Raw genomic sequence first — 25,385 nt, 5'->3', positions numbered from 1 at the left:
TTAGATTGTAAGCTCACTGGGGCAGGGGCTGATGGGAATGTGATAGGGACCTTAGATTGTAAGCTCCACTGGGGCAGGGGCTGATGGGAATGTGATAGGGACCTTAGATTGTAAGCTCACTGGGGCAGGGGCTGATGGGAATGTGATAAGGACCTTAGATTGTAAGCTCACTGGGGCAGGGACTGATGGGAATGGGATAGGGACCTTAGATTGTAAGCTCCACTGGGGCAGGGGCTGATGGGAATGTGATAAGGACCTTAGATTGTAAGCTCACTGGGGCAGGGGCTGATGGGAATGTGATAGGGACCTTAGATTGTAAGCTCACTGGGGCAGGGACTGATGGGAATGTGATAGGGACCTTAGATTGTAAGCTCACTGGGGCAGGGGCTGATGGGAATGTGATAGGGACCTTAGATTGTAAGCTCCACTGGGGCAGGGGCTGATGGGAATGTGATAGGGACCTTAGATGGTAAGCTCACTGGGGCAGGGGTCTGATGGGAATGTGATAAGGACCTTAGATTGTAAGCTCCACTGGGCAGGGGCTGATGGGAATGTGATAAGGACCTTAGGATTGTAAGCTCACTGGGGCAGGGCTGATGGGAATGTGATAGGGACCTTAGATTGTAAGCTCACTGGGGCATGGGACTGATGGGAATGTGATAGGGACCTTAGATTGTAAGCTCACTGGGGCAGGGGCTGATGGGAATGGGATAGGGACCTTAGATTGTAAGCTCACTGGGGCAGGGACTGATGGGAATGGGATAGGGACCTTAGATTGTAAGCTCACTGGGGCAGGGGCTGATGGGAATGGGATAGGGACCTTAGAGTGTAAAGCTCACTGGGGCAGGGACTGATGGGAATGTGATAGGGACCTTAGATTGTAAGCTCACTGGGGCAGGGGCTGATGGGAATGGGATAGGGACCTTAGATTGTAAGCTCACTGGGGCAGGGGCTGATGGGAATGGGATAGGGACCTTAGATTGTAAGCTCACTGGGGCAGGGGCTGATGGGAATGTGAGGAATTATACATTATTAAATAACAGACGTACTGGTTACTGATTAACAGATCCCTTATCAGATTCCCTAATGTACTTCCTTGTGACAACTGAGATTTGTTAGCATTTACAAGAACATTAACTAGTGACTGCTGATATTCAATGTCATGCCCCCATATATATATATATATATAATTCAGCTTTAATTTAGGCTTAATACTGAATATGCTGTAAGAGAGTAAAGCCCAGCATACTTATGCCTCAAAACCCGGAGCCCGACAATCGAATTAGAACGGCAGGTATAGGCGCCATCGGTTTGGGGACCACGTCAACAAGCCAATGCGGTTCCCGATCCAACGGGAAAAATCCAACCAGCCCGATTGAGATCTGGCCAGATGTTGGTCGGGCAGGCCCATCGTTTGTGCCCATACACGGGGCAGATAAGCTACCCAATCAGTATAAATGACCATTATCGGCAGCTAGACTTGGCCCGTGTATGGCCGCCCTAAGGAATGTCCAACAGAGGTACAACCACTCAATGCACCTGGTGGAAAGCATTGAGGCTGAGACGAGGGTTTGCCCGGTGCGACCAACTGATTCCAGAACAAGTCGATAGACGTTCAAACCGACTTCAAACAACGGTAAAAGCAGAAGGTGGATAGAGCACCCAATTACAGTAGTTAATGTCTTAAAACATGGGTGCACTTTTCATAGCTAGGGCCGGGGCCCTTTAAGTAGGGGGTGAAAATGTTCTGCTGAGGTTCTATGCGTCATCAACAAGCAGATGCGGTTCCCGATCCAACGGGAAAAATCGAACCTGCCCGATTGAGATCTGGCCAGATGTTGGTTGGACAGGCCCATCGTTTGTGCCCATACAGGGGCAGATAAGCTACCCAATCAGTATAAAGGACCAATCAGCCTGTGTATAGCTGCCCCAAGGAATGTCCAACAGAGGTACAACCACTCAATGCACCTGGTGGAAAGCACTGAAGCTGAGACGAGGGTTTGCCCGGCGCGACCAACTGATTCCAGAAGTTGATAGAAGGTCCGACTTCAAAACAGAAAAAGATGGATAGAGCACCCTATTACAGCAGTTAATGTCTCAAAACGTGGGTGCAGGGGCCCTTTAAGTAGGGGGGAAATGTTCCGCTGAGGTTCGGTGCGTCATCAACAAACCGATGTGGTTCCCGATTCGACGGGAAAAATCCAACCAGCCCGATTGAGATCTGGCCAGATGTTGGTTGGACAGGCCTGTCGTTTGTGCCCATACAGGGGCAGATAAGCTAACCAATCAGTATAAAGGACCAATATCAGCAGCAACAATTGGCCCATGTATGGTCAGAATGTCCAACAGATCTACCAGAGAGGCATTGAGCCTGAGACGAGGGTTTGCCCGGCGCGACCAACTGATTCCAGAACAAGTCGATAGAAGGTCCAACTTCAAAACAGAAGAAGGTGGATAGAGCACCCTATTACAGCAGTTAATGTCTCAAAACGTGGGTGCCGGGGCCCTTTAAGTAGGGGGGAAATGTTCCGCTGAGGTTCGGTGCGACTCGTGGAAGGGGGGACAGGCGTAAGCGATGGGAAAGTGCATTAGTAACAAACAGAAGGCGGCACGGCAGTAACCCCATGCCCATTAGGATCCTCTCCAACTCACTAGGGTAGAGCTTGGCCGCCATCAATCAGTTCCACCCCACTGGGTGCCCACGCTCCCGTCTGCTCCCCGCGCCAGTCATTCATATTTATGGCGAAGATAATCCGATCGCTCTTTCTTCCTTCCCATTAAGTATGCACGCGGATATGTCAAATGGAAAGAGGGATTTTATACTTGATCATGACTGAATTGTGTCTTTGTTCAACCTTAACTACTGCGTGTGTCGGGTATACGTGTAACCTTCACAGCGGGGCAATAAAATCAGGGGCAGAGAGTAGAGAGCGGGGTTGGTCCCGGTGAAAGTGACTTTGGCCGTGCAGGATTCAGCCGTATCTCTGTTTATCTACACTTCCTGGTTCCCAGAGGCTTCATTCCCCCTCAACTAATTCTCATTTCCTTGTTCCTCAGTTACTTGCCCACAATTACCCACGCTGCCCTTCACTCCCATAGCCAAGGTTGGCTCTTCGAGATCCTTCAGGCAAACAATCGAGCACACATTCCATTCTGAAATGTTTTACATTTTTTAGAACTTTCTAGAACTTCCCCTCCCCCGACACAGGTCCATTAAAGGGGAACCGTCACCTTAAGAAATGATTCCAAATTTATTTCTATCATGTTAGTAGAGCTAAATAAACTTTACTTACACTATATAAACTATTTCATTATTTTACCCTTCAGTCCTGGAATTCACAATCACAGCCAGCAGGCCGGCGCCATTTTGTATTCACTGTTATTAAGGCAAAGCTTTGTTTCACCCCAAAATCTTATGCATTTGCCATCAAGGAAGTGCTGAATGGAAAATTAAAAGTAATTATAATTAAAAATCTGAGCTGTCAATCATATGTTGGCTGCCCCGCCTCTATGCCTGCGGCATAGAGGCGGGGCAGCCAACATATGATTGACAGCTCAGATTTTTAAACACATTTATAACAGGTATGGACGATTTAATAAAAAATATATTATATATATTATACAGCATTATATCTGTGGGCGACAGGTCCCCCCTTTTAAAGGACAAGTAAAACCAAACCATCACCCAACTCCAAAATATTGCCCCGCCCCTCTCCCAAAATGCTATGGTTCTGATTTTTTAAAAATCCACCATGAAAAGATGATCAGCCATCTTCCTATCTTACAAGTAGGCGGCCATCTTGCCTTGGAAAAAGCACGTTTAGATAGGGGGCGTGGTCTGTTAATCACTGTTCCACTAAAGATTAGACCCCACCCCTTGTACAGGCTACAAAAGCAAGTGATACATTACACTTTTGATGATACGGCCAGCAGAGGGCGGTGCTTTTATTAGAGTTTTCTTAACACAACCGTCATGGCCGCTCACAGTATTAAAAGATCCCAAATCTGCAGATAATACGTTCCACTTTCTCATATAACCTACATCAAAATGAACGATGGGATGACTATCGAATAGCAGAGTGGATTTGAACCCCGTTATCAAACTATAAAAATGTGATTCCCCTTTAAGAAAAAAAATGCCGCACCCCATGGGAATTCTCATTCCTCCTATTGCCAGATATAAACAGAGCGAGGCTTGCTGGAAACGGGGCAGCAATAACAGGAAAGACGCATGGGAGGGAAATGACAAATATTATCTGTGCGGGATATTTATATTATCAGTCATTCGGCCTGTCAGTCTCTGTATGAACAGGGAAGAGAATAACAACAAAAAAGGAGAAGTGTGGGAGAGGATGCTGGGAAGTGTAGTTCAAAGGCTACATGGTGGGTTGCTTCCCCATTTAGATGGGTTTAAACAGGCCAGTACCAGACTGGGCCTCTTAGGGAACAGTTATAACTCATTATAATAGAAGTAAGAGGCCTACTAGAGCCCCCACGGGAGCACCTACCATCACTGGTAGAAGCACTCCAGCTCCATATATACTGTAACTGCTAAAGGAACATCACATAAACATGCATGAAACGCGTCTCCACAGTAAGCAATGCTCAGACCTGTTCTCCATGCAGGATTACTTCTCTCTCCCGACTTTAGCCGAGGAGAGAGTCAAGTGAAACCCAGCAGGTCTCTATTACTGCTATAGATCATCGGATGCATCTGTTCACGGTTATATACGGCTGAGCACCGCGGCGCATTTTAAACATCCTAGTGGTTTCAATCACTTCTAGTGAAACAGAAAATCAATGGCCTAATATATATTGTTAGACAGTGCTCATGGCCCATGTAGACCCAACACCAAGCTCTTAAGCCTGATAATGATCAGCAGTTACGGTCTAGTCCTCCTAAAAGCAGAGGTCACCAGAAGAGCAGATCAGGTCCATGTAGACCAACACCAAGCTCAGAAGCCTGATAATGATCAGCAGTTAAGGTCTAGTCCACCTAAAAGCAGAGGTCACCAAAAGAGCAGATCTTCTCCCAATATGCCCACCTAAGGTGGGCATATTGGGAGAAGATCTGATCCACGTAGACCAACACCGCACTCATGGTCCATGTAGACCGGTGATCCCCAACCAGTGCCTCGTGAGCAACATGTTGCTCCCCAACCCATTGGATGTTGCTCCCTGTGGCCTCAAAGAAGGCTCTTATTTTTGAATTGCTGGCTTGGAGGCAAGTTTTGGTTGCATAAAAACCCAGAATAATGTCAAGCAGAACCTTCTGTAGGCTGCCAGTCTTCATGGGGGCTATTAAATAGCCAATTATAGCTCTTATTGGCACCACCAGGGACCTTTTTCATGGTTGTGTTGCTCCCCGACACTTATTCCATTTGAATGTGGCTCACTGGTCTAAAAGGTTGGGGATCACTGATGTAGACCAACACCGAGCTCATAAGCCTGATAATGATCAGCAGTTACGGTCTAGTCCTCCTAAAAGCAGAGGTCACCAGAAGAGCAGATCAGGTCCATGAAGACCAACACCGCACTCATGGTCCATGTAGACCCAACACCAAGCTCAGAAGCCGGATAACGATCAGCAGTGAAGGTCTAGTCCTCCTAAAAGCAGAGGTCACCAGAAGAGCAGATCTGGTCCATGTAGACCAGTGATCCCCAACCAGCAACATGTTGCTCTCCAACCCCTTGGATGTTGCCCCCAGTGGCTTCAAAGTAGGTGCTTATTTTTGAATTTCTGGCTTGGGGGCAACTTTTGGTTGCATAAAACCCAGTGTAAAGCCAAACAGAGCCTCCTGTAGGCTGCCAGTCCACATAGGGGCTACCTAATAGCCAATTATAGCCCTTATTTGCACCCCCAGGGGTGCAAATGTTTCCATGCTTGTGTTGCTCCCCAACACTTTTTCCAGTTGAATGTGGCTCACAAGTTAAAAAGGTTGGGGATCCCTGATGTAGACCAACACCGCACTCATGGTCCATATAGACCCAACACCGAGCTCAGAAGCCTGATAATGATCTGCAGTTAAGGTCTAGTCCTCCTAAAAGCGGAGGCCACCAAAAAAGCAGATCTTGTCCATGTAAACCAACACCGTGCTCATGGTCCATGTAGACCAACACCAAGCTCATAAGCCTGATAATGATCACTAATTAAGGTCTAGTCCACCTAAAAGCAGAGGTCACCAAAATAGCAGATCTTCTCCCAATATGCGATACTTGGCTAATTCAATCATTTGGCCCCAGGGCCAAGCTCGTTGATGAGGCCCCTGATCCCACGGAAAACCTGCCAAATTGACAATTTTAGGCCAGATGTTGCTCGGTTAGGCCCGTTGGTGGTGCCCATACATGGGCAGATAAGCTACTGAATCGGTCTGAAGGACCTCAATTGGCAGCTGAAGTCTTTCAGTGTATGGCCACCTTTACAACAGATAGCTGGTTCCACTGGGAGCCCCAAGCAGTGCTCTTCTTGGGCAAAATGGTCTATTTGAACCAAGGAAGCAGTGTCCAAAGGCCCCCCCTCATTCCTTATTCTGACCGCAAACTGCCATAGCAGTTGACTATCTGCAATCACTGCCATTCTCTGGATTGTGGACCACGCAGCCGGGGCCTACACAAGGGTCCTACGGGCATATTATTGGCTTTACTTCTCCTTTAAGAGCAAGTAGTGTGTTACAAATGAAGCTGGCACACTGTATTTGGGCCGACTCCAGACCACTTGCAGCAACTGCCCATTTGTTCATTAAATAAAAATTACGCTCGATACTGGCAAAAATCTCACGAGGGAAATCCTTTCTGGCACGGCGCGAGGAACGGCTTCCAGCAAACGCGGAGGTGAAATTATTTTTTTGCCAACTGTTAGCGAAAACTCGTTTTATTAAGTGTATTAGGAAGAATATTTTGCTGGATTTAAATGTTCATACAATTTCCGTGGGAAAAAGATACGTCGAACCGTTTTTGTGGTCTTGGGGAAGATCCCAACAGAAGCCCCAACAGAAGGCTTTGCCACCTACTGCCACCTAACCAGAAGTATCTAGGCAACAGAAGGCTTTGCCACGTACTGCCACCTAACCAGAAGTATCTAGGCAACAGAAGGCCTTGCCACCTACTGCCACCTAACCAGAAGTATCTAGGCAACAGAAGGCCTTGCCACCTACTGCCACCTAACCAGAAGTATCTAGGCAACAGAAGGCTTTGCCACCTACTGCCACCTAACTAGAAGTATCAAGGCAACAGAAGGCTTTGCCACCTACTGCCACCTAACCAGAAGTATCTAGGCAACAGAAGGCCTTGCCACCTACTGCCACCTAACCAGAAGTATCTAGGCAACAGAAGGCTTTGCCACGTACTGCCACCTAACCAGAAGTATCTAGGCAACAGAAGGCCTTGCCACCTACTGCCACCTAACCAGAAGTATCTAGGCAACAGAAGGCCTTGCCACCTACTGCCACCTAACCAGAAGTATCTAGGCAACAGAAGGCTTTGCCACCTACTGCCACCTAACTAGAAGTATCAAGGCAACAGAAGGCTTTGCCACCTACTGCCACCTAACCAGAAGTATCTATGCAACAGTAGGCTTGGCCACCTAACCAGAGGTATCTATGCAACATTAGGCTTGGCCACCTAACCAGAGGTATCTATACAACAGTAGGCTTGGCCACCTAACCAGAGGTATCTATGCAACAGTAGGCTTGGCCACCTAACCAGAGGTATCTATGCAACAGTAAGCTTGGCCACCTAACCAGTGGTATCTAAGGGACAGTAGGCTTGGCCACCTAACCAGTGGTATCTAAGGGACAGTAGGCTTGGCCACCTAACCAGAGGTATCTATGCAACAGTAAGCTTGGCCAACTAACCAGTGGTATCTAAGGGACAATAGGCTTGGCCACCTAACCAGTGGTATCTAAGGGACAGTAGACTAACTAACAAGCAATCCAAGTGGCAGCCAGCTTTACCAAGTAAATAAGGGTATCTAGGCAACAGCAGGCTTTGCAGCCTAACGAACTATAAAACTTTCCGTAAATAATTTATGAAGTTTAGGGTAATGGTTCAGAGTAACTTACTGCGGCTTCAACTAATAAACCCCGCAATTTAGTTTTATAACAGATAATCTTTGACACCGGTTTGAAGCAAAAAGAGATACAATAAAAAGAGATGCAATTCTTTTTGAAATTCCTTGTTTTATACATAGAGGGGTTCTTAAAAAGTCAGCCATTGCACCGCAGCCTCCGAGACAGGCAACTGGCCTCGTAACCCATAGCAACCAGTCAGCAGTTAGCACAACGTCTGTTGGGTTGCTATAGGTTACTAGACCCTTGCAAACTTTCCACTTCTAATACATTATACCCTCTTATAGGGGACTTCCAAGGCTTCCAACCAGCCCATCAAGAAGGTTTTACTGAACATCTGCAAGTTCCTCGGCAGGGGATTACCAGAAACCGCGTCTAACAGGCAGATCATACATCAGGCTGAATAGAACATCAGCCGCCAGTAAGCAATGCTGGGAACCAGTGAAGCATGGGGGGAAATTTAATTTTTACGGTAGGAACCCCACTCATCGCTGCTCTGTGTTCAACAGACCAAGACCGAGAGAGCCTACACACTGTGATTTCCTAGAACTTATTTACATTATTGTATCTGGATATGTTCGCAGACAGAGGAACTTGGGGAATTTGATATATTAATAACACAGTCGATGTAAGGGCAACTAAAACAGGGTTTTTGCCCTTTCCTGGACCAAACGGCCCTTGTCTTCCTGGTGTTTCATGCAATACACATCAGTACTCAAAGAGACGGAGGACCATGGTCAACTTCTTGGAGGCCACACTCAACTTCTTGGAGAACTACTTGCTTGATTCAGCCCAATGTTTTAGGTCATCATTACCCCCTCACTGCCCTCACCGTGAGGAACCCCCTACCCAACATCCCCCGGCAGGGCATTCCCCAACCCCCTCACTGCCCTCACCGTGAGGAACCCCCTACCCAACATCCCCCGGCAGGGCATTCCCCAACCCCCTCACTGCCCTCACCCTGAGGAACCCCCTACCCAACATCCCCCGGCAGGGCATTCCCCAACCCCCTCACTGCCCTCACCGTGAGGAACCCCCTACCCAACATCCCCCGGCAGGGCATTCCCCAACCCCCTCACTGCCCTCACCGTGAGGAACCCCCTACCCAACATCCCCCGGCAGGGCATTCCCCAACCCCCTCACTGCCCTCACCGTGAGGAACCCCCTACCCAACATCCCCCGGCAGGGCATTCCCCAACCCCCTCACTGCCCTCACTGTGAGGAACCCCCTACACTGCTTCAGACGGAAGCTCCGTTCCTCTAATCTAAAGGGGTGACCTCTGGTGCGTTGATAGTTTTTATGGGAAAACACAACCCCCCATCTGGCTATAATCCCCTCTAATGTACTTGTACAGAGTAATCATGTCCCCTCGCAAGCGCCTCTTTTCCAGAGAAAACAACCCCAACCCTGACAGTCTCACCTCATAGTTTAACCCTTCCATCCCCTTTACCAGTTTAGTTGCAGTCTCTGCACTCTCTCCAGCTCATTAATATCCTTCTTAAGGACTGGAGCCCAAAACTGCCCCCCATACTCACTGTTACTGCCCCCCATACTCACGGTGAGGCCTTACCAGGGACCTATAAAGGGGCAAAATGATGTTCTCATCCCTTGAGTCAATGCCCTTTTTTATACAAGACAGCACTTTATTTGATTTAGTAGCCACAGAATGACACTGCCTGGAATTAGACAACTTGTTATCTACAAAAACCCCCAGATCCTTCTCCATTAAGGATCCCCCCAACAAACTACCACTCACCCCCTTTCTCTTAGATCTCAAACCCCTCCTCTACAACCCAGAGACGAAAGGTCAGAGTGTTATATACACACTGGCAACGATGCTCCTCTCTGCCTATTAAACACTTGAGTAGCACACAGTTCAATGCGGCAGGGCAGACGGGATTCCCCCGTGGGTGGGGGGGGGGGGGGTGTTATTGTAACCTTCTGGATCCTCTCCAAACATCTCAACAATGAGGAACTAAAGTCAACATATCAACTCTGGTTTACCGTCTTGAGTTTACAGGGCAAACAGTCATTTAATTTCAAAGCATTGGTTCAGAGCACTTTTTAACGACCAATAAAAACCACCATGACATCAGGAACAGAGTGTTTCGAAGAAAAGCGGCAACATACAAGCCAACTCCAGATGAATAGATTCTTTATCATGCCAGGGTTTGAAGAGAGGTAAATACAAGTTAACCTTATAGGTCTGCCCTCAATACCCAAAAGGACCAGGATGCCTACATAAGCCAACATGTCATATACGGGATGATACTTATGACCTCATTGGCAATTTATTCACTCATGTAATGGGCCAAACTGCAACTTCCCAGACTGATATTTGGTTGGAACATGGGCAGATATTGATTGTGTTGACTTTATATTACCATTGGGTGAGGACCACTTTGAGCTGCGAATGCAGTCTTCTCTAGACAAGCTAGGTGGTCAGTTAGTTGACCTGGAGACCAAACTATCAGATCATCACATTTTGGCCTTCGTGCTGACTTTATATTACCATTGGGTGAGGACCACTTTGAGCTGCGAATGCAGTCTTCTCTAGACAAGCTAGGTGGTCAGTTAGTTGACCTGGAGACCAAACTATCAGAGCATCACATTTTGGCCTTCTACCTAGGTTTCTATATTGGGCAGAGAACCGTTCTTTAATGACCACCCCAAGGCCGAGAAACCTAGTGTTTAAGTTTTAGACAAAATGTAACGTTTGGTGGGTGGGGGGGGTTTCTTACCTTTCCGAAATCCCGGACGTCGAACAGGTCGAAGGGGTCGAAGAGATCGCAGTTCCGTAATCCAAACTTGTCGTGGCAAACTTTGAGGAATGTTCGAATGTTCTTCAGGCACAAGAACTAGAAGAGACAAGGACAAAATTGAGGACCAAAGATTCGGGCATGGTTTTTATTTCCGGTATTAAGACACGTTTGTAAAATTGATAAGGTGGGCATTAAAGGGTAACTAAACCAAAAAGAGAAAAACAGCTTATTTTTGACCGCGAGATTATCTAAGGCAGGGGTCCTCAAACTTCTTAAGCAAGGGGTCATATCATGGCCCCTGAAACTGTTGGGGGGCCAGACCGCCATCACCCCGCCTCCCGCGCTCTGTTCATCTGTCTGTACACCCTCCCGCTGAGTCCTCCCTCTTCCAGTTCCCCCCGGTCTGCAGTCCGTCTACCTTACTTTCTGTAAGCGCCGTCCGTCCTCCCCCTCAGCTACCCTGAGTCTCTCGCAGCGGGGGGCCCGGTAAATTTCCCGGGGGGGGGGCGGAGCCGTAGTTTGAGGACCCCTGATCTAAGGGCACTACATGGGAATTAATACTGTTACTGATCTGATTTACAGCTGTAGAGAACCATGTTCCCTGACATCTCTCAGTATCAAGTGTTCAAGCTATCGACTCCCCAAGGTGAAGAGATGGAGGTAGAAAAGGTGAGGAGGGGGTCATAATTTAGTCATGTAACACCAACCAGAACTCCACATTGATCTGTATTCCCCATAGTTGTTGTGTTTAGGTGCCCATATAAAGACAGTTGGCACCCAAGATTGTCTCCGATTGGTATCTGTTTAGGGCTTGTTTAATTATTGATTAGCATTGGAAGGAAAATCCCATTGGCCAAGGGTTGGGCTATGCCTTTGATTGGACACCCCCCTGGCCCTATTGGGTGTTCAAACCAGGTCCATTTGACGTCACCCTTTAGGTGGACATACACAATAACTACTCCCCTAGGCATATTGGGAGAAGATCAATTCATTTGGCGACCTCGCCAAAAGAGTGGATCTTCTCCCAATATGCCCAGTTGAGGTGGGTGATATAGGGCTAATTAGATCATCTGAATTAAAATGGTGGATATATGGGCAGTCGTACCCAGAATCACATCAACAAGCAGATGTAGTCCCTGATCCGACGGGAACATCAAACCTACTGAATCAAGATCTGGCCAATTTTAGGCCAGATAACGGTCAGGTAGGCCCATCAGGGGTGCCCATACACGGGCAGATAAGCTGCCAAATTCGTCTGCAGGACCCGAATCGACAGCTGAAATCTGCCCGTGTAAGCCTGCCTTTACCGCTACATCCCAAACATATGATCATTTGCTTCATTAACTGCAAAGCCAGGAGAAAGCCAATCTCTCACGTTAAAACACAACTAGTTACGGTCACCATAAAACATTCCGCTAAAAAATAATGCAAATGTCGATAATCCTTTTAAACGGCAACAGCCAACGGCCAAATGATTCCTTCACCTTCCAACAGGCGTCACAGTCGGCCGACTCTGGAAAGGAAGTGTTTAATTGCCGCATTAAAATGGTGCATTTGGAAAAGCCCTAATGACTTCTATTTTTAAAGGCAACATTAAAAAAAAAAAAAAAAGAAAATGTACGAAGTCATTGCGAGACCGAAGCTCAGTGCTTATGTATTCAGGCACTAAGGAAACGCACTTGGAAAGGCACCAATAATCCTGAAGACAATTTAGGCCGGCTAGAATCATCAGTGATAAAGACTAGGACAATAAAGGGAAACTTCAATCTAAAGCTATCAGTCACCGGTTGCCATTACGGAGCTAAAGGTGGCAATACACGGCAAGATTCGCTCGTTTGGAGAGTTTGCCAAATGAGAAGATCTTCTCCCGATATACTCACCTAAAGGTGGGCGATATAGGGGCCATTTTGGCCAAACGATTGATTTACAAGGGCGACATAGGTGCCGTCGGACCAAGGACCGCATTGACGAGCCAATGCAGTCCCAGATCTGATGGAAAAATCAAACCTGCCTAATAGAGATCTGGCTAATTTTAGGCCACATATTGGTCGGGTAGGCCCAGTTGGGGGTGCCCATAAACTGCCAGATAATCTGCCGAATAGGTCTGAAGAACCCCAATTGTTCGCCAAATGAGCAGATCTTCTCCCGATATACTCACCTAAAGGTGGGTGAGTTTAATTTTGGCCCTAGGGCCAAACAATCGAATAGGTGCCGTCGGACCAAGGACCGTATTAATGAGCCAATGCAGTCCCTGATCTGATGGTAAATCAAAGCTGCCCAATTGAGATCTGGCTAATTTTAGGCCAGATATTGGTTGGGGGTGCCCATAAACTGGCAGATAATCTGCCGAAATGGTCCGAAGAACCCCAATTGGCAGTTGAAATCTACCAGTGTATGGCCACCTTAACTCCGCTATTAGCCAGACCCTTTGCATGGTAGCCATCACCTCCCTCCGAAGCAGAGTGCCTAGATCTGAGGTAGAGTTGGGTTCTATCACTTTGCCAAGAGAGAATAATACAAGGAGAAGGGACTGGAAATATCTTTATATGGAATGAAGGCAAAATGCAGATCGGTGCGGCCAACAAGAACATATAATGCGAGATATTCAGCAATGACCCCAAGGCTTTCGGTGAGAAACTGTGTCCAAAAACTTCTGTCCTGAAAAGCCCAGATGGAAGATGATTCCCTTCAGAGACCCCAGGAGAAGAGTATCCCATAGGATGGGGGCCACAACAATCCCTTGGAAGGGAAGTGAATCCATCAATCATGTTCTGATCCCACCCCCAACCCGGAAACCATTGATGGAATGGGCACCCTGGCACGGAGAGCGTCTTTGGACCACTAAACCCTCATGAATGGTGTCCATGAAGGCAATGGGCTCCTCCATTTCTCTACAAGCACAACTGCCATTGGGGGCCTATTACTCCTATCCTCTTTAGTTAAGTTAGTCTTCAATTACCGGATTTGGCCGGATTAACTGCTTATTATTTTAGTTCCTGATCTGCAAGTCTGCTCTTAATTTGCATACGTGGTCACCAGGGTGCAAGGAGACAAAAATCCCAAACAAAAATGCCATCGAGTCAAGTAGGTGCATCGGCTTGGCACGTTAATTCAGAGTTATTTCCTGCTCCTTGGTACTGTAACCCACAGCTCGGGGCTATGCACTGGTAGGTACAACAACAAATTAACCACGGAGGGCTTGGCCGCTGCTACTGCTCTGATTGGTGGAGCACTTATGCATATTAAATAAGTTTAACCTCCTGGAAGGGCTTACAGATTGCTCTTGAGGTGGCCAAACACGGGCCGACTGTGGTCCCTTGGACCGATTTGGCAGCTTATTGGCCCGTGTAGGGGCAACAACGACTGGCCTGCCTGACCGATATCTGGCCTGAAATCGAGCAGATCTCGATTAAAAAATTCAGTCGGATCGGGGACCGCATCAACGAGCCAATGCGGTCCCCGATCCGACTGAATTTTTTAACCTGCACGATCGAGATCTGCTCGATTTCAGGCCAGATATCGGTCGGGCAGGCCAGACTGCGCCCATTACAGTCGTTATAATTTGATCGTTTGGCCCATATACATCTCTATGTGTTTAGTATTGGTGCCTTGGAGTACTGGGGTCCTGGGTTCGATTCCAGCTAGGACACTACCTGCAAGTAGTATGTAGGTTCTCCCCATGTCTGAATGGGTTTCCTCCAGGTACACTGGTTTCCTCCCACGCTCCAAAAATGTACAGGCAGGATAATTGGCATCTAATAAAATTAAATGCAACAGTACTCGCCTTTCCCAGAGAGGGCGCATTCCGCTCCGGGACCTCTTCAGAGGTCCACTTGTACCCTGCCCCCTTCTATGCTTCGGCTTGGAGGAGAATGGATAAAGGGACCTCCCAAGCCTTGTGGCGAAGGGGATTCGAAGCCCCTTGCCTCCTGCGGGCCTTTTGGCCGTGGAGGTCGGGGATAAAATGGTTCCCCCTGAGCTTTGGCAATGGGGTTCCTTAAGATTAGGAATCATTTTTTGCTTTTTGGCAAGGTGAACCTGAATGTTTTGGACTTAAGGTCCCCAAACACTATAAGATCCGCTCGCTTGGCGATGTCGCCAAGCGAGTGGATCTTTACCCCGATATCCCCACCTACGGGTGGGCGATATCGGGTAGCAAGTTGCTTTAAAAAAAATAATCCGATCGTTTGGCCCATTACATTTGCGGCCATGGGGCAGTCGGTTCGGGGACCGCATCAACGAGCCGATGCGGTCCCCGATCCGACTGGATTTTCTAACCTGGCCGATCGATATCTGGCCAATTTCAGGCCAGATATCGGTCGGCCAGGCCGCTCCTTTCTGCCCATACACAAGCCGATTAGCTGTCGAATCGGTCCAAGGGACCGATATCGGCAGCTTCTATCAGCCTGTGTATGGGGACCTTTAGTCTCCCAATCCCACAATCCCCTGCTGCACACGTAATGTCAATAAGGAAAGGAACATCCCAGTGCAATGCATTGTGGGTTACGTAGTTCCTGCAGGCTGTCTGTAAGCTGTGGGGAAGTGGTTACAATTTGTAACATCAGTGTTTTAGTCCCTCCTCCCCTGCCAGGATTTCCAATGATGCAGAAAGAGAAGAGCAGTTTGGCAGCTGGATTTCAGCATATAAAATGGGATTTATTCCTACTTTGTGAAGGAACAGATTGCAGGGATAGACTTGTATAGTAACAACTATTCTCTTTTCTCACGTAATTTTCCCTTTACATTTTTTGGGTTTCCTCCTACAACAGGTCTAACAGGAACGTTGTAAATAAAATGTAAAATATGCTCAGAATGTTCCAACAACCTTCATTCGCAGAAAAAACTATGTCGCATTTCGGGAAGGTAGGAGGAAAAAAAGTATGTTTTGCAAAACATGTAAATCACACACGTTGGCATTCACAGGACATTTGAAGACGATTCTTTGTACAGGTATGGGATCCCTTATCCGGAAACCCATTATCCACAAAGCTCCGAATTACATAAAGCCCGTCTCCCATAGACTCCATTTTAATCAAATAATTCAGAATTTTAAAACTGATTCCCTTTTCTCTGTAATAATAAAACAGTACCTGTACTTGATCCCAACTAAGATATAATTACCCCTTATTGGGGCAGAACAGCCCTATTGGGTTTATTTAATGGTTAAATGATTCCCTTTTCTCTGTAATAATAAAACAGAACCTGTACTTGATCCCAACTAAGATATAATTACCCCTTATTGGGGGCAGAACAGCCCTATTGGGTTTATTTAATGGTTAAATGATTCCCTTTTCTCTGTAATAATAAAACAGTACCTGTACTTGATCCCAACTAAGATATAATTACCCCTTATTGGGGGCAGAACAGCCCTATTGGGTTTATTTCATGGTTAAATGATTCCCTTTTCTCTGTAATAATAAAACAGTACCTGTACTTGATCCCAACTAAGATATAATTACCCCTTATTGGGGCAGAACAGCCCTATTGGGTTTAATTAATTTATTGATTTTTTAGCAGACTTAAGGTATGGAGATCCAAATTACAGAAAGACCCCTTATCCGGAATACCCTTGGTCCCGTGCATTCTGGATAACGGGTCCTATACCTGTATATAAGGTGAGATGCAAGAGGGAGGAGAGGCCGAAGAGACACCAGTTATCCAGCAACTGTTTCGGCTTCGTTTTGCTTTAAAAAAAACGAGATTGTAAGTGATCTCTAGAGAGCAGACATTTCCGACTGTACGCAGGAATTTCCGCGCTGAGCCAGACAAGCACTGAAGAATAAAAGGCAAAGCGGCTGAATTTGTCTGTGTAAGAAGGAGAATCCTCTTCCTGCTAGTTGAAAGGTTACGCTACGAGCCCACACACGCTAAACTTGGCCGCCGTCCATGGATAATGGCTCCGTGCCTAGCTTGCACTTACGCCGCCATCGCTCATCCGGCTTCCGAGTTTGCCTCGGCCATCCCTGTTTCCACTCAAACATGGGGGCTTATTATGTAGCCCATACGCACACACGTACATACAAAATCTCAAAACTGCCCAGGAACCAAATATTGCCTTGCTTGCCAGGAACCAAGATGGAGTCCAAGATATCAGTGGTTCCCAACCTTCCTAATGCCGCGACCCTTTAATACAGTTCCTCATGTTGTGGTGACCCCCAACCATAAAATTATTCCTAAGACCATCGGAAATATGTGTTTTCCCATGGTCTTAGGCGACCCCTGTGAAAGGGACGTTCCACCCCCAAAGGGGTCCCGACTAGTGATGAGCGAATCTGTCCCATTTCGCTTTGCCAGAAAAATTTGGGAATCTTTTAAAAGATTCACAAAACGGCGAAAAATTCATGAATCGGCGAAAATGTCACACATAAAAAAAATTTGTCACCTGCGACTATTCTTTTGACGTCCGCTACTATTTTTTTGACATGCGACTATTTACTTGGATGCCCGCGCACGACTATTCTTTGACGCGCTACTATTTATTTTGACCCCGCAACTATTTTTTTGAAGGACCGACTATTCTCTTGAAGCGCGACTATTTATTTGATGCGCAACTATTCCTTGATGCCCGTGACTATTTTTTTGACATGCGACTATTTAGTTTGAAGCCCGTGACTATTTATTTGGACACGCAACTATTTATTTGGAGGCCCGCGACTATTTATTTGGACGCCCGCGACTATTTATTTGGACGCCCGCGACTATTTATTTGGACGCCCGCGACTATTTATTTGGACGCCCGCGACTATTTATTTGGACGCCCGCGACTATTCCTTGATGCCCGTGACTATTTTTTTGACGTGCGACTATTTAGTTTGAAGCCCGCGACTATTTAGTTTGAAGCCTGTGACTATTTATTTGGACGCGCAACTATTTATTTGGAGGCCCGCAACTATTTATTTGGACGCCCGCAACTATTTATTTGGACGCCTGCGACAATTTTTGGACACACAGCGAATTTTTCCGCAGCAAAGTTTTTTCATCCGTTTCGCAAAACAATCCGCCAGTGGCGAAATGCGGAAATTATCCGCGAATCCATGCCTCACCCCTCACTAGTCCTGACCCACAGGTTGAAAACCGCTGCCCTATTACTAAAGAACTGCATGTTGTTGTCCAGTCCCCACCCAAGCCTAATACTGACCTGGTACCTACAGTCGTCTCCCCACAGTTTGAGAAACTCTTATATAGCTCACACCGTTACTTCCCGACACTTGGTCACCCCAGGCCAAGTCGTCAGCTTACAAAACAGCAGCTAATTGGTCAGGAAGGCCACATATCAAGCAAAAAGAAAAATCAGGCAAGAACCACATATGACTATTAATGCTGTTCCTCCTCATAGGCCCGATTGTGATCCAATCACAAACAAGTAGATCAGCTCAAGTTGACCCACCACATTTATAGCCAAATCAGGTTCTTCTGGTGACCTTAGCAATAAAATGTTCCCAGTAACAAACCAACTGCCATGAACAATATCTTTATAGGGCCCCTAAAATCTTCAGGGACAATGACCTGTTTTACAAACATGGACTGTTTATCCAACCACACCAGGTTCTGTGCTCCCACTGTTTCCTCTCCATCTACAAGTTCTACAAGCATCCACTAAACCAAATTAGAGAACAACGTTTCCAAATCAAGAGCTGCCCATTTCTGGTACACCCTTTGAGTAGCTAAGATATGTTCTACGGCAGTGATCCCCAACCAGTGGCTCCATGTTCCTCACCATCCCTTTGATGTTGTTCCCAGTGGCCTCAAAGTAGGAGCCATTTTTACATTTCTGGCTTGGAGACAAGTTTTGGAAGCCCAGAGACACAGTTTTACCCCAAGCAGAACCTCCTGCAGGCCAGTAGGCCACATGGGGCTTCCAAAGAACCCAATCACAGCCCTTATTTGGCACCCCCAAAGAACTTTTTTCATGCTGGTGTGGCTCCCCAACACTCTTTACAACCGAGTGTGGCTCACATGTAAAATAAAAGTTGGCAATCCCTGTTCTATGGGACATACTCCATAAGCAAATAGACCACACAACAGCATCTTAATATGTTAGCTACACCCATGAGTACCTATAATACATAAAAGAAACACCACCTCCATATTTAGTGTCGATCAGTCTATGACTTTAAGCTTATGCCATTGTGAAATAAAAGGCTGAACCACTTCCACCTGAAACAATAGTCATAAATGTCAAGGGACCGAATGCATACTCATTCATTTACACTTGTGTTTGCGGCTATCTTTAAGATAATTCTATGCGGTTGCACCTGGCAGGACGAACACGAGTGTGCCTCGGGAAGGGAGTATTAATAGAAATGGCGGTTACTCATGCACGATTCCCTTTTGTGCAATGGGTTTCTGGTGAGCGCTCTTTACAATAAATGCTTTGGTTGCTTCATGGGCTTTTCTAGAGGCTACATGTTATAGAAGGAGCTCTTCAAAAGCTTCAGTCATTTATGGGAGGAAATCTAAGAAGATAGGGACCCGCAGGGAAATCTCCTCCTCTTCAAGCAGAGCGGAGTTGTCGTTACTCAAGTGCAAAAAATAAACAAAGGGAAATTAAAAGAAAAGAAAATGTAAATCTGCTACGTTGGTCTTCAACAATCAACGTCATGAAAAACTTTGGAAATCTTTAAAGAAGATCTACCAGCGATGATAGTTGATGCCATGTTTCCATGGGTGTAGAGAAAACCTAGAACCAAACCTTGGAGTTTCCTAGCAGTTTTCCAAATGTGTGGAAGCTGGGAAGTCCTTAGAATTCCCAACGGGAAGGCATAGGCAACAACCTAGAACTGATGTTCCACCAATATTAAATAACCAATAACTACTGAAGGTTCCTCTGTAGCAGAACAGGTTTACACACTATGAATGGTGGCCTCAGATGTTGCTCATACAAGGACATCGTTCTGGACATAATATTGTAAATTTCGGAGCCAGATGACGCGAAAAAGACTGAAATGAGAAGCAAGGAGGCCATTTGGACCTCCACAGAAGTGCAAGTTGACAAGAATGCTGTCCTCACAGTTTAAGAAACACTTATTTAGCTCACATCATTATTTCCAACAATGGCTACTAAAGGTGGCCATACACGGGCCGATTGTAGCGGTCGATATGGGTCCCTTAGACCGATTCGGCAGCTTATCGGCCCGTGTAGGGGCAGGAATGAGGGGCATGCCCGACCGATATCTGGCCTGAAATTGGCCAGATATCGATCGGGCAGGTTAAAAGATTCAGTCGGATCGGGGACCGCATCAGCTCGTTGATTCGGTCCCCAAACTGACTGCCCCATTGCCGCCATTATAATTCGAATTAGCCTACATGTTTCCCGATATCGCCCACCTGTAGGTGAGGCGAAGTCGCCAAGCGAGCGAATCTTATGGGCACCTTAACTTGGCCACTCCAGACTAGGTCATCATCTAACAAAACCACAGTCTGCCCAACTAAAATTTAGTTAGAAAGGCCACTGTTGTGCCAAAACACTTGGCAAAACACACACAAAATCCAAACACCTCGCCGCCATCACTCTTAAACTTTAGGGCGATGAAAGACAGAGAGAGTGACCTCTTATGGCCACACCATAAAGCTGGGCATACACGCACCGATATTATTGTGCAAAAGCTCGTTTCGTACGATATTCGGTGCAGATCGGCGAGACGACCGATATTGCAAAAGCTTCATTATCTTGTCGATCAGGTGGGACAAAAGATTTTGATTGGTGCCCGAGCAACATCTGCGTTTAGGAATGAATCGTCAGGTGGAGGTAGAATCCCTATCCATATCCGACAATTCAGTCCTGAACGTCAATGGAGGGAACGAACGATTATTGGTACGTGTATGGCCACCTTAGATCACACACGTCTGGAAGTGTCATTATTGTTACAGCCATATATGAAGGTTTGAAAATCAGGCAAGGACCACATAGAGCTATTGATGATGTTGGTCCACATAGGCCTTAAGGTGGCCATACACGTTAAGATCTGCTCGCTTGGTGAGGTCGCCAAGCGAGCGGATCTTCTCCCGATATCCCCACCTACGGGAATTTAGGCTAATTCGGTCATTTGACCCTGAGACCGAACAATCGAATTATAACAACAGCAATGGGCACAGTTGGTTCAGGGACCGCATCAATGAGCCGATGCGGTCCCCAATCCGACTAAATCTTTTAACCTGCCCGATCGATGTCTGGCCAATTTCCGGCCCTGATATCGGTTGGGCATGCCGGTTGTTCCTGCCCCTACACGGGCCGGTAAGCTGCTAAATCGGTCCAAGGGACCAATATCAGCAGCTACAATCGGCCCAGTGTATGGCCACCTTTACCGTGATCCAATCACAAACAATTAGATTACACATTCACAGCCACATCAAGTTCATCTAGTGACCTCACCAATAAAGTGCTCTCTACAACCAATTTCCCAACTGCCGTAAGAGATTCCTAATCTTTCGGGCACTTCCACAGCCTACGTGTGATGATACCATTCCCCACTTCAGATAACGAGCTTCAATAACGAAAGGCACTTGTGTTTCTCTAGCCAAAGGCAGCTGGCAGAGCACTAAAACACATGCACAAATGTTCACTACTAAATTACAGCAGTCATGAATATTGATCTCTTTGTTCTGTGGCACCTGGTACAGATCCTTTTTTAGAATGATCTATATGGTGAGCCTTCTAAACGCCTCTGGGAATCATCAAGCTCAACTCTGATGGGAATCTGAAACACATGTCTCTTTAGGTGGCCACGACTTTACAATAACCATTCAAAGAGTTTCCAGCTAAGCCCTCCGTGACAAGTCTACGTCTTCCCCAAAGTGCCTCTCGCTTTATTTTGATTGTGGGTGCGGTCGCTTGCTGTCTGTACACCCTGCCTGGTATCCACAAAACCCTGGCACTGTTGAAAATGTCTACTAAAATTGTGTACTGGAACGAGTTTAACCCACCCAATACTGTCTCCATGCACAATTGTGTAGCCTTTTGTGCACTGAAATACAGTGGAACAGTGGTGGATCGGTCTAATCCAGTATGTTGTTTGTAGAACAAATTCTCTGAGCTTGACAATTTGTTGTGTGCGATGGTGTGAATTCACAACATTGTATAGCTTGAGGGAAAATTGTGTTACGAGATGTGCATACAGTGGAGGAAATAATTATTTGACCCCTCACTGATTTTGTAAGTTTGTCCAATGACAAAGAAATGAAAAGTCTCAGAACAGTATCATTTCAATGGTAGGTTTAACAGTGGCAGATAGCACATCAAAAGGAAAATCGAAAAAATAACTTTAAATAAAAGATAGCAACTGATTTGCATTTCATTGAGTGAAATAAGTTTTTGAACCCTCTAACAAAAAAAGACTTAATACTTAGTGGAAAACACCTTGTTTGCAAGCACAGAGGTCAAACGTTTCTTGTAATTGATGAGCAAGTTTGCGCACATTTTAGGAGGAATGTTGGTCCCACTCCTCTTTGCAGATCATCTCTAAATCCCTAAGGTTTCTGTCTCTGTGCAACTCTGAGCTTGAGCTCCCTCCATAGGTTTTCTATTGGATTAAGGTCCGGAGACTGACTAGGCCACTCCATGACCTTAATGTGCTTCTTCTTGAGCCACTCCTTTGTTGCCTTTGCTGTATGTTTTGGGTCATTGTCGTGCTGGAACACCCATCCACCACCCATTTTCAGTTTCCTGGCAGAGGGAAGGAGGTTGTCGTTCAGGATTTCACGATACATGGCTCCGTCCATTTTCCCGTTAATGCGAAAAAGTTGTCCTGTGCCCTTAGCAGGAAAACACCTCCAAAGCAAAATGTTTCCACCCCCATGCTTGACGGTGGGGACGGTGTTTTGGGGGTCATAGGCAGCATTTTTCTTCCTCCAAACACAGCGAGTTGAGTTAATGCCAAAGAGCTCTATTTTGGTCTCATCAGACCACAGCACCTTCTCCCAGTCACTCACAGAATCATTCAGGTGTTCATTGGCAAACTTCAGATGGGCCTGCACATGTGCCTTCTTGAGCAGGGGGACCTTGCGAGCCCTGCAGGATTTTAATCCATTGGTGTAATGTGTTTCCAATGGTTTTCTTGGTGACTGTGGTCCCTGCTAATTTGAGGTCATTAACTAACTCCTCCCGTGTAGTTCTAGGATGCTTTTTCACCTTTCTCAGAATCATTGACACCCCACGAGGTGAGATCTTGCGTGGAGCCCCAGAGCGAGGTCGATTGATGGTCATTTTGTGCTCCTTCCATTTTCGAACAATCGCACCAACAGTTGTCACCTTCTCTCCCAGCTTCTTGCTAATGGTTTTGTAGCCCATTCCAGCCTTGTGCAGGTCTACAATTTTGTCTCTGACATCCTTGGACAGCTCTTTGGTCTTTCCCATGTTGGAGAGTTTGGAGTCTGCTTGATTGATTGATTCTGTGGACAGGTGGCTTTTATACAGGTGACTAGTTAAGACAGGTGTCCTTAATGAGGTTGACTAATTGAGTAGAAGTGTCTAACCACTCTGTGGGAGCCAGAACTCTTAATGGTTGGTAGGGGTTCAAAAACTTATTTCACTCAATGAAATGCAAATCAGTTGCTATCTTTTATTTAAAGTTATTTTTTCGATTTTCCTTTTGATGTGCTATCTGCCACTGTTAAAATAAACCTACCATTGAAATGATACTGTTCTGAGACTTTTCATTTCTTTGTCATTGGACAAACTTACAAAATCAGTGAGGGGTCAAATAATTATTTCCTCCACTGTATAATGAGAGAGCAAGAAAGAAAGAAAGAAAGAGAGAAACAGAGCGAGAGAAAGAATGGAGCATGTGGAACTTCAAGCACTCTGTGTTCTTTCTGAACCATACCAACTTACCACAATAGGTGTTATTCTTCCCCTTTACAGAGCGCTGGTAAGGCCCCATCTAGAATATGCCCTTCAGGTTTGGTCTCCAGTGCTCAAATGGGACATTGACTTAGAGAGAGGGTCCAGAGAAGGGCAACTAAGCTGGTAAAGGGTATGGGAAGTCTCAGTTATGGGGAAAGACTGGCCAAGTTGGGTCACAAGGATCATTTCCTTGACTGGTGTTTCTAGAAGTCAAGGAAGGGCAAAGATTAACGGGAGGAGGGGGTTATTCTTCCCCTTTACAGAGCGCTGGTAAGGCCCCATCTAGAATATGTTCAGTTCTGGTCTCCAGTGCTCAAACGGGACATTATTGAGTTAGAGAGGGTCCAGAGAAAGGCAACTAAGCTGGTAAAGGGTATGGGAAGTCTCAGTTATGGGGAAAGACTGGACAAGTTGGGTCACAAGATCATTTCCTCCATTGGCATTTCTAGAAGTCAAGGAAGAACAAAGATTCACGGGAGGAGGGGGTTATTCTTCCCCTTTACAGAGCGCTGGTAAGGCCCCATCTAGAATATGCTGTTCAGTTCTGGTCTCCAGTGCTCAAACGGGACATTATTGAGTTAGAGAGGGTCCAGAGAAGGGCAACTAAGCTGGTAAAGGGTATGGGAAGTCTCAGTTATGGGGAAAGACTGGCCAAGTTGGGTCTGTTTACACTGGAGAAGAGGCGCTTAAGGGGGGACATGATAACTATGTATAAATATATAAGGGGATCATATAATAACTTCTCTAATGTTTTATTTACCAGTAGGGCCTTCCAACGGGCACGAGGGCACCCACACCGTTTAGAAGAAGGGAGGTTCCATTTAAATATTGGGAAAGGGTTTGTTACTGTGAGAGCTGTGAAGTTGTGGAATTCCCTCCCCGAATCAGTGGTACCGGCTGATACATTATATAGCTTAAAGAAGGGGTTGGATGGGTATTTAGCAAGTGAGGGAATACAGGGTTATGGGAGATAGCTCTTATACAAGTTGCCCCAGGGACTGGTCCGATTGCCATCTTGTAGTCAGGAAGGAATTTTTTTCCCCTCTGTGGCAAATTAGAGAGGCTTCAGATGGGAAGAAGTTAGGCATTATGGTTGAACGTGATGGACGTATGTCTTTTTTCAACCTAACTATGTTACTATGTTATATGTTACTATGTTATGTAACAGAGGGTGTTGCAAAATAGCTTTCTGTTACTAAAAAGTGCTTAAACATGATGAAAGACCTTGCAGGTAGGGTAGTATATCATAAAAATTGTCATTTCTGTTCTTCCCCCTTTTAAAAGATGTGGTATGGCCCAGAGAGCAGTAAATGCTTATCCTGCCAAATAGTGTAGACAAGTTATAGCTAGTTGTCTACTGAGCCACCCATTGGCCACATTTCACGCATCACCCCATTTAGACTGCCATTAAGGTGGCCATACATGATGAATACTCTTCAGAACCCCAAATGGCGATCAGGTCCAGGTGGAGATGTTTCCAAGTGGAGATACGTTGATGACGAATCAGAGCAGCAATGATATCAGTTGGAAGGTCTGCCCAACACATACATAGGAAACAGTAGGTGTACGGTCAGATTAACAAAGTTTTTCTCAGGCATTCCCAGAATTCCAGAGAACATGACAAGTTGCCTTCACTCCCACCGCTAATTCTTACAAATTAAGGAACGGTTGGATGATAAGTGAGCGCTAATGGATGACTGGTGGAAACCAGAGGA

At 46.2% G+C, this 25,385-nt stretch overlaps 1 protein-coding gene across 9 annotated transcripts in view; it reads right to left on the bottom strand.

The window, feature by feature from the left end:
- vav2 (vav guanine nucleotide exchange factor 2) overlaps nucleotides 1-25,385 on the bottom strand; it is a 162,060-nt gene that overhangs the window by 89,222 nt on the left and 47,453 nt on the right. For all 9 annotated transcript variants that reach the window (XR_004219473.1, XM_031890516.1, XM_031890518.1 and 6 more), the window contains 1 exon segment: nucleotides 10,809-10,925. Coding sequence is in view for 8 of the 9 variants with exons in the window: in XM_031890516.1 (XP_031746376.1) it covers nucleotides 10,809-10,925 (117 nt within the window). In the remaining variant the exon portion in view is untranslated.

This window comes from Xenopus tropicalis, chromosome 8 (genome assembly GCF_000004195.4).
Source record: "Xenopus tropicalis strain Nigerian chromosome 8, UCB_Xtro_10.0, whole genome shotgun sequence".
NCBI classification, from domain to species: domain Eukaryota; kingdom Metazoa; phylum Chordata; class Amphibia; order Anura; family Pipidae; genus Xenopus; species Xenopus tropicalis.
Note: the sequence above shows the minus strand (reverse complement) of the source record. Positions and strands in the feature narration are given on the sequence as shown.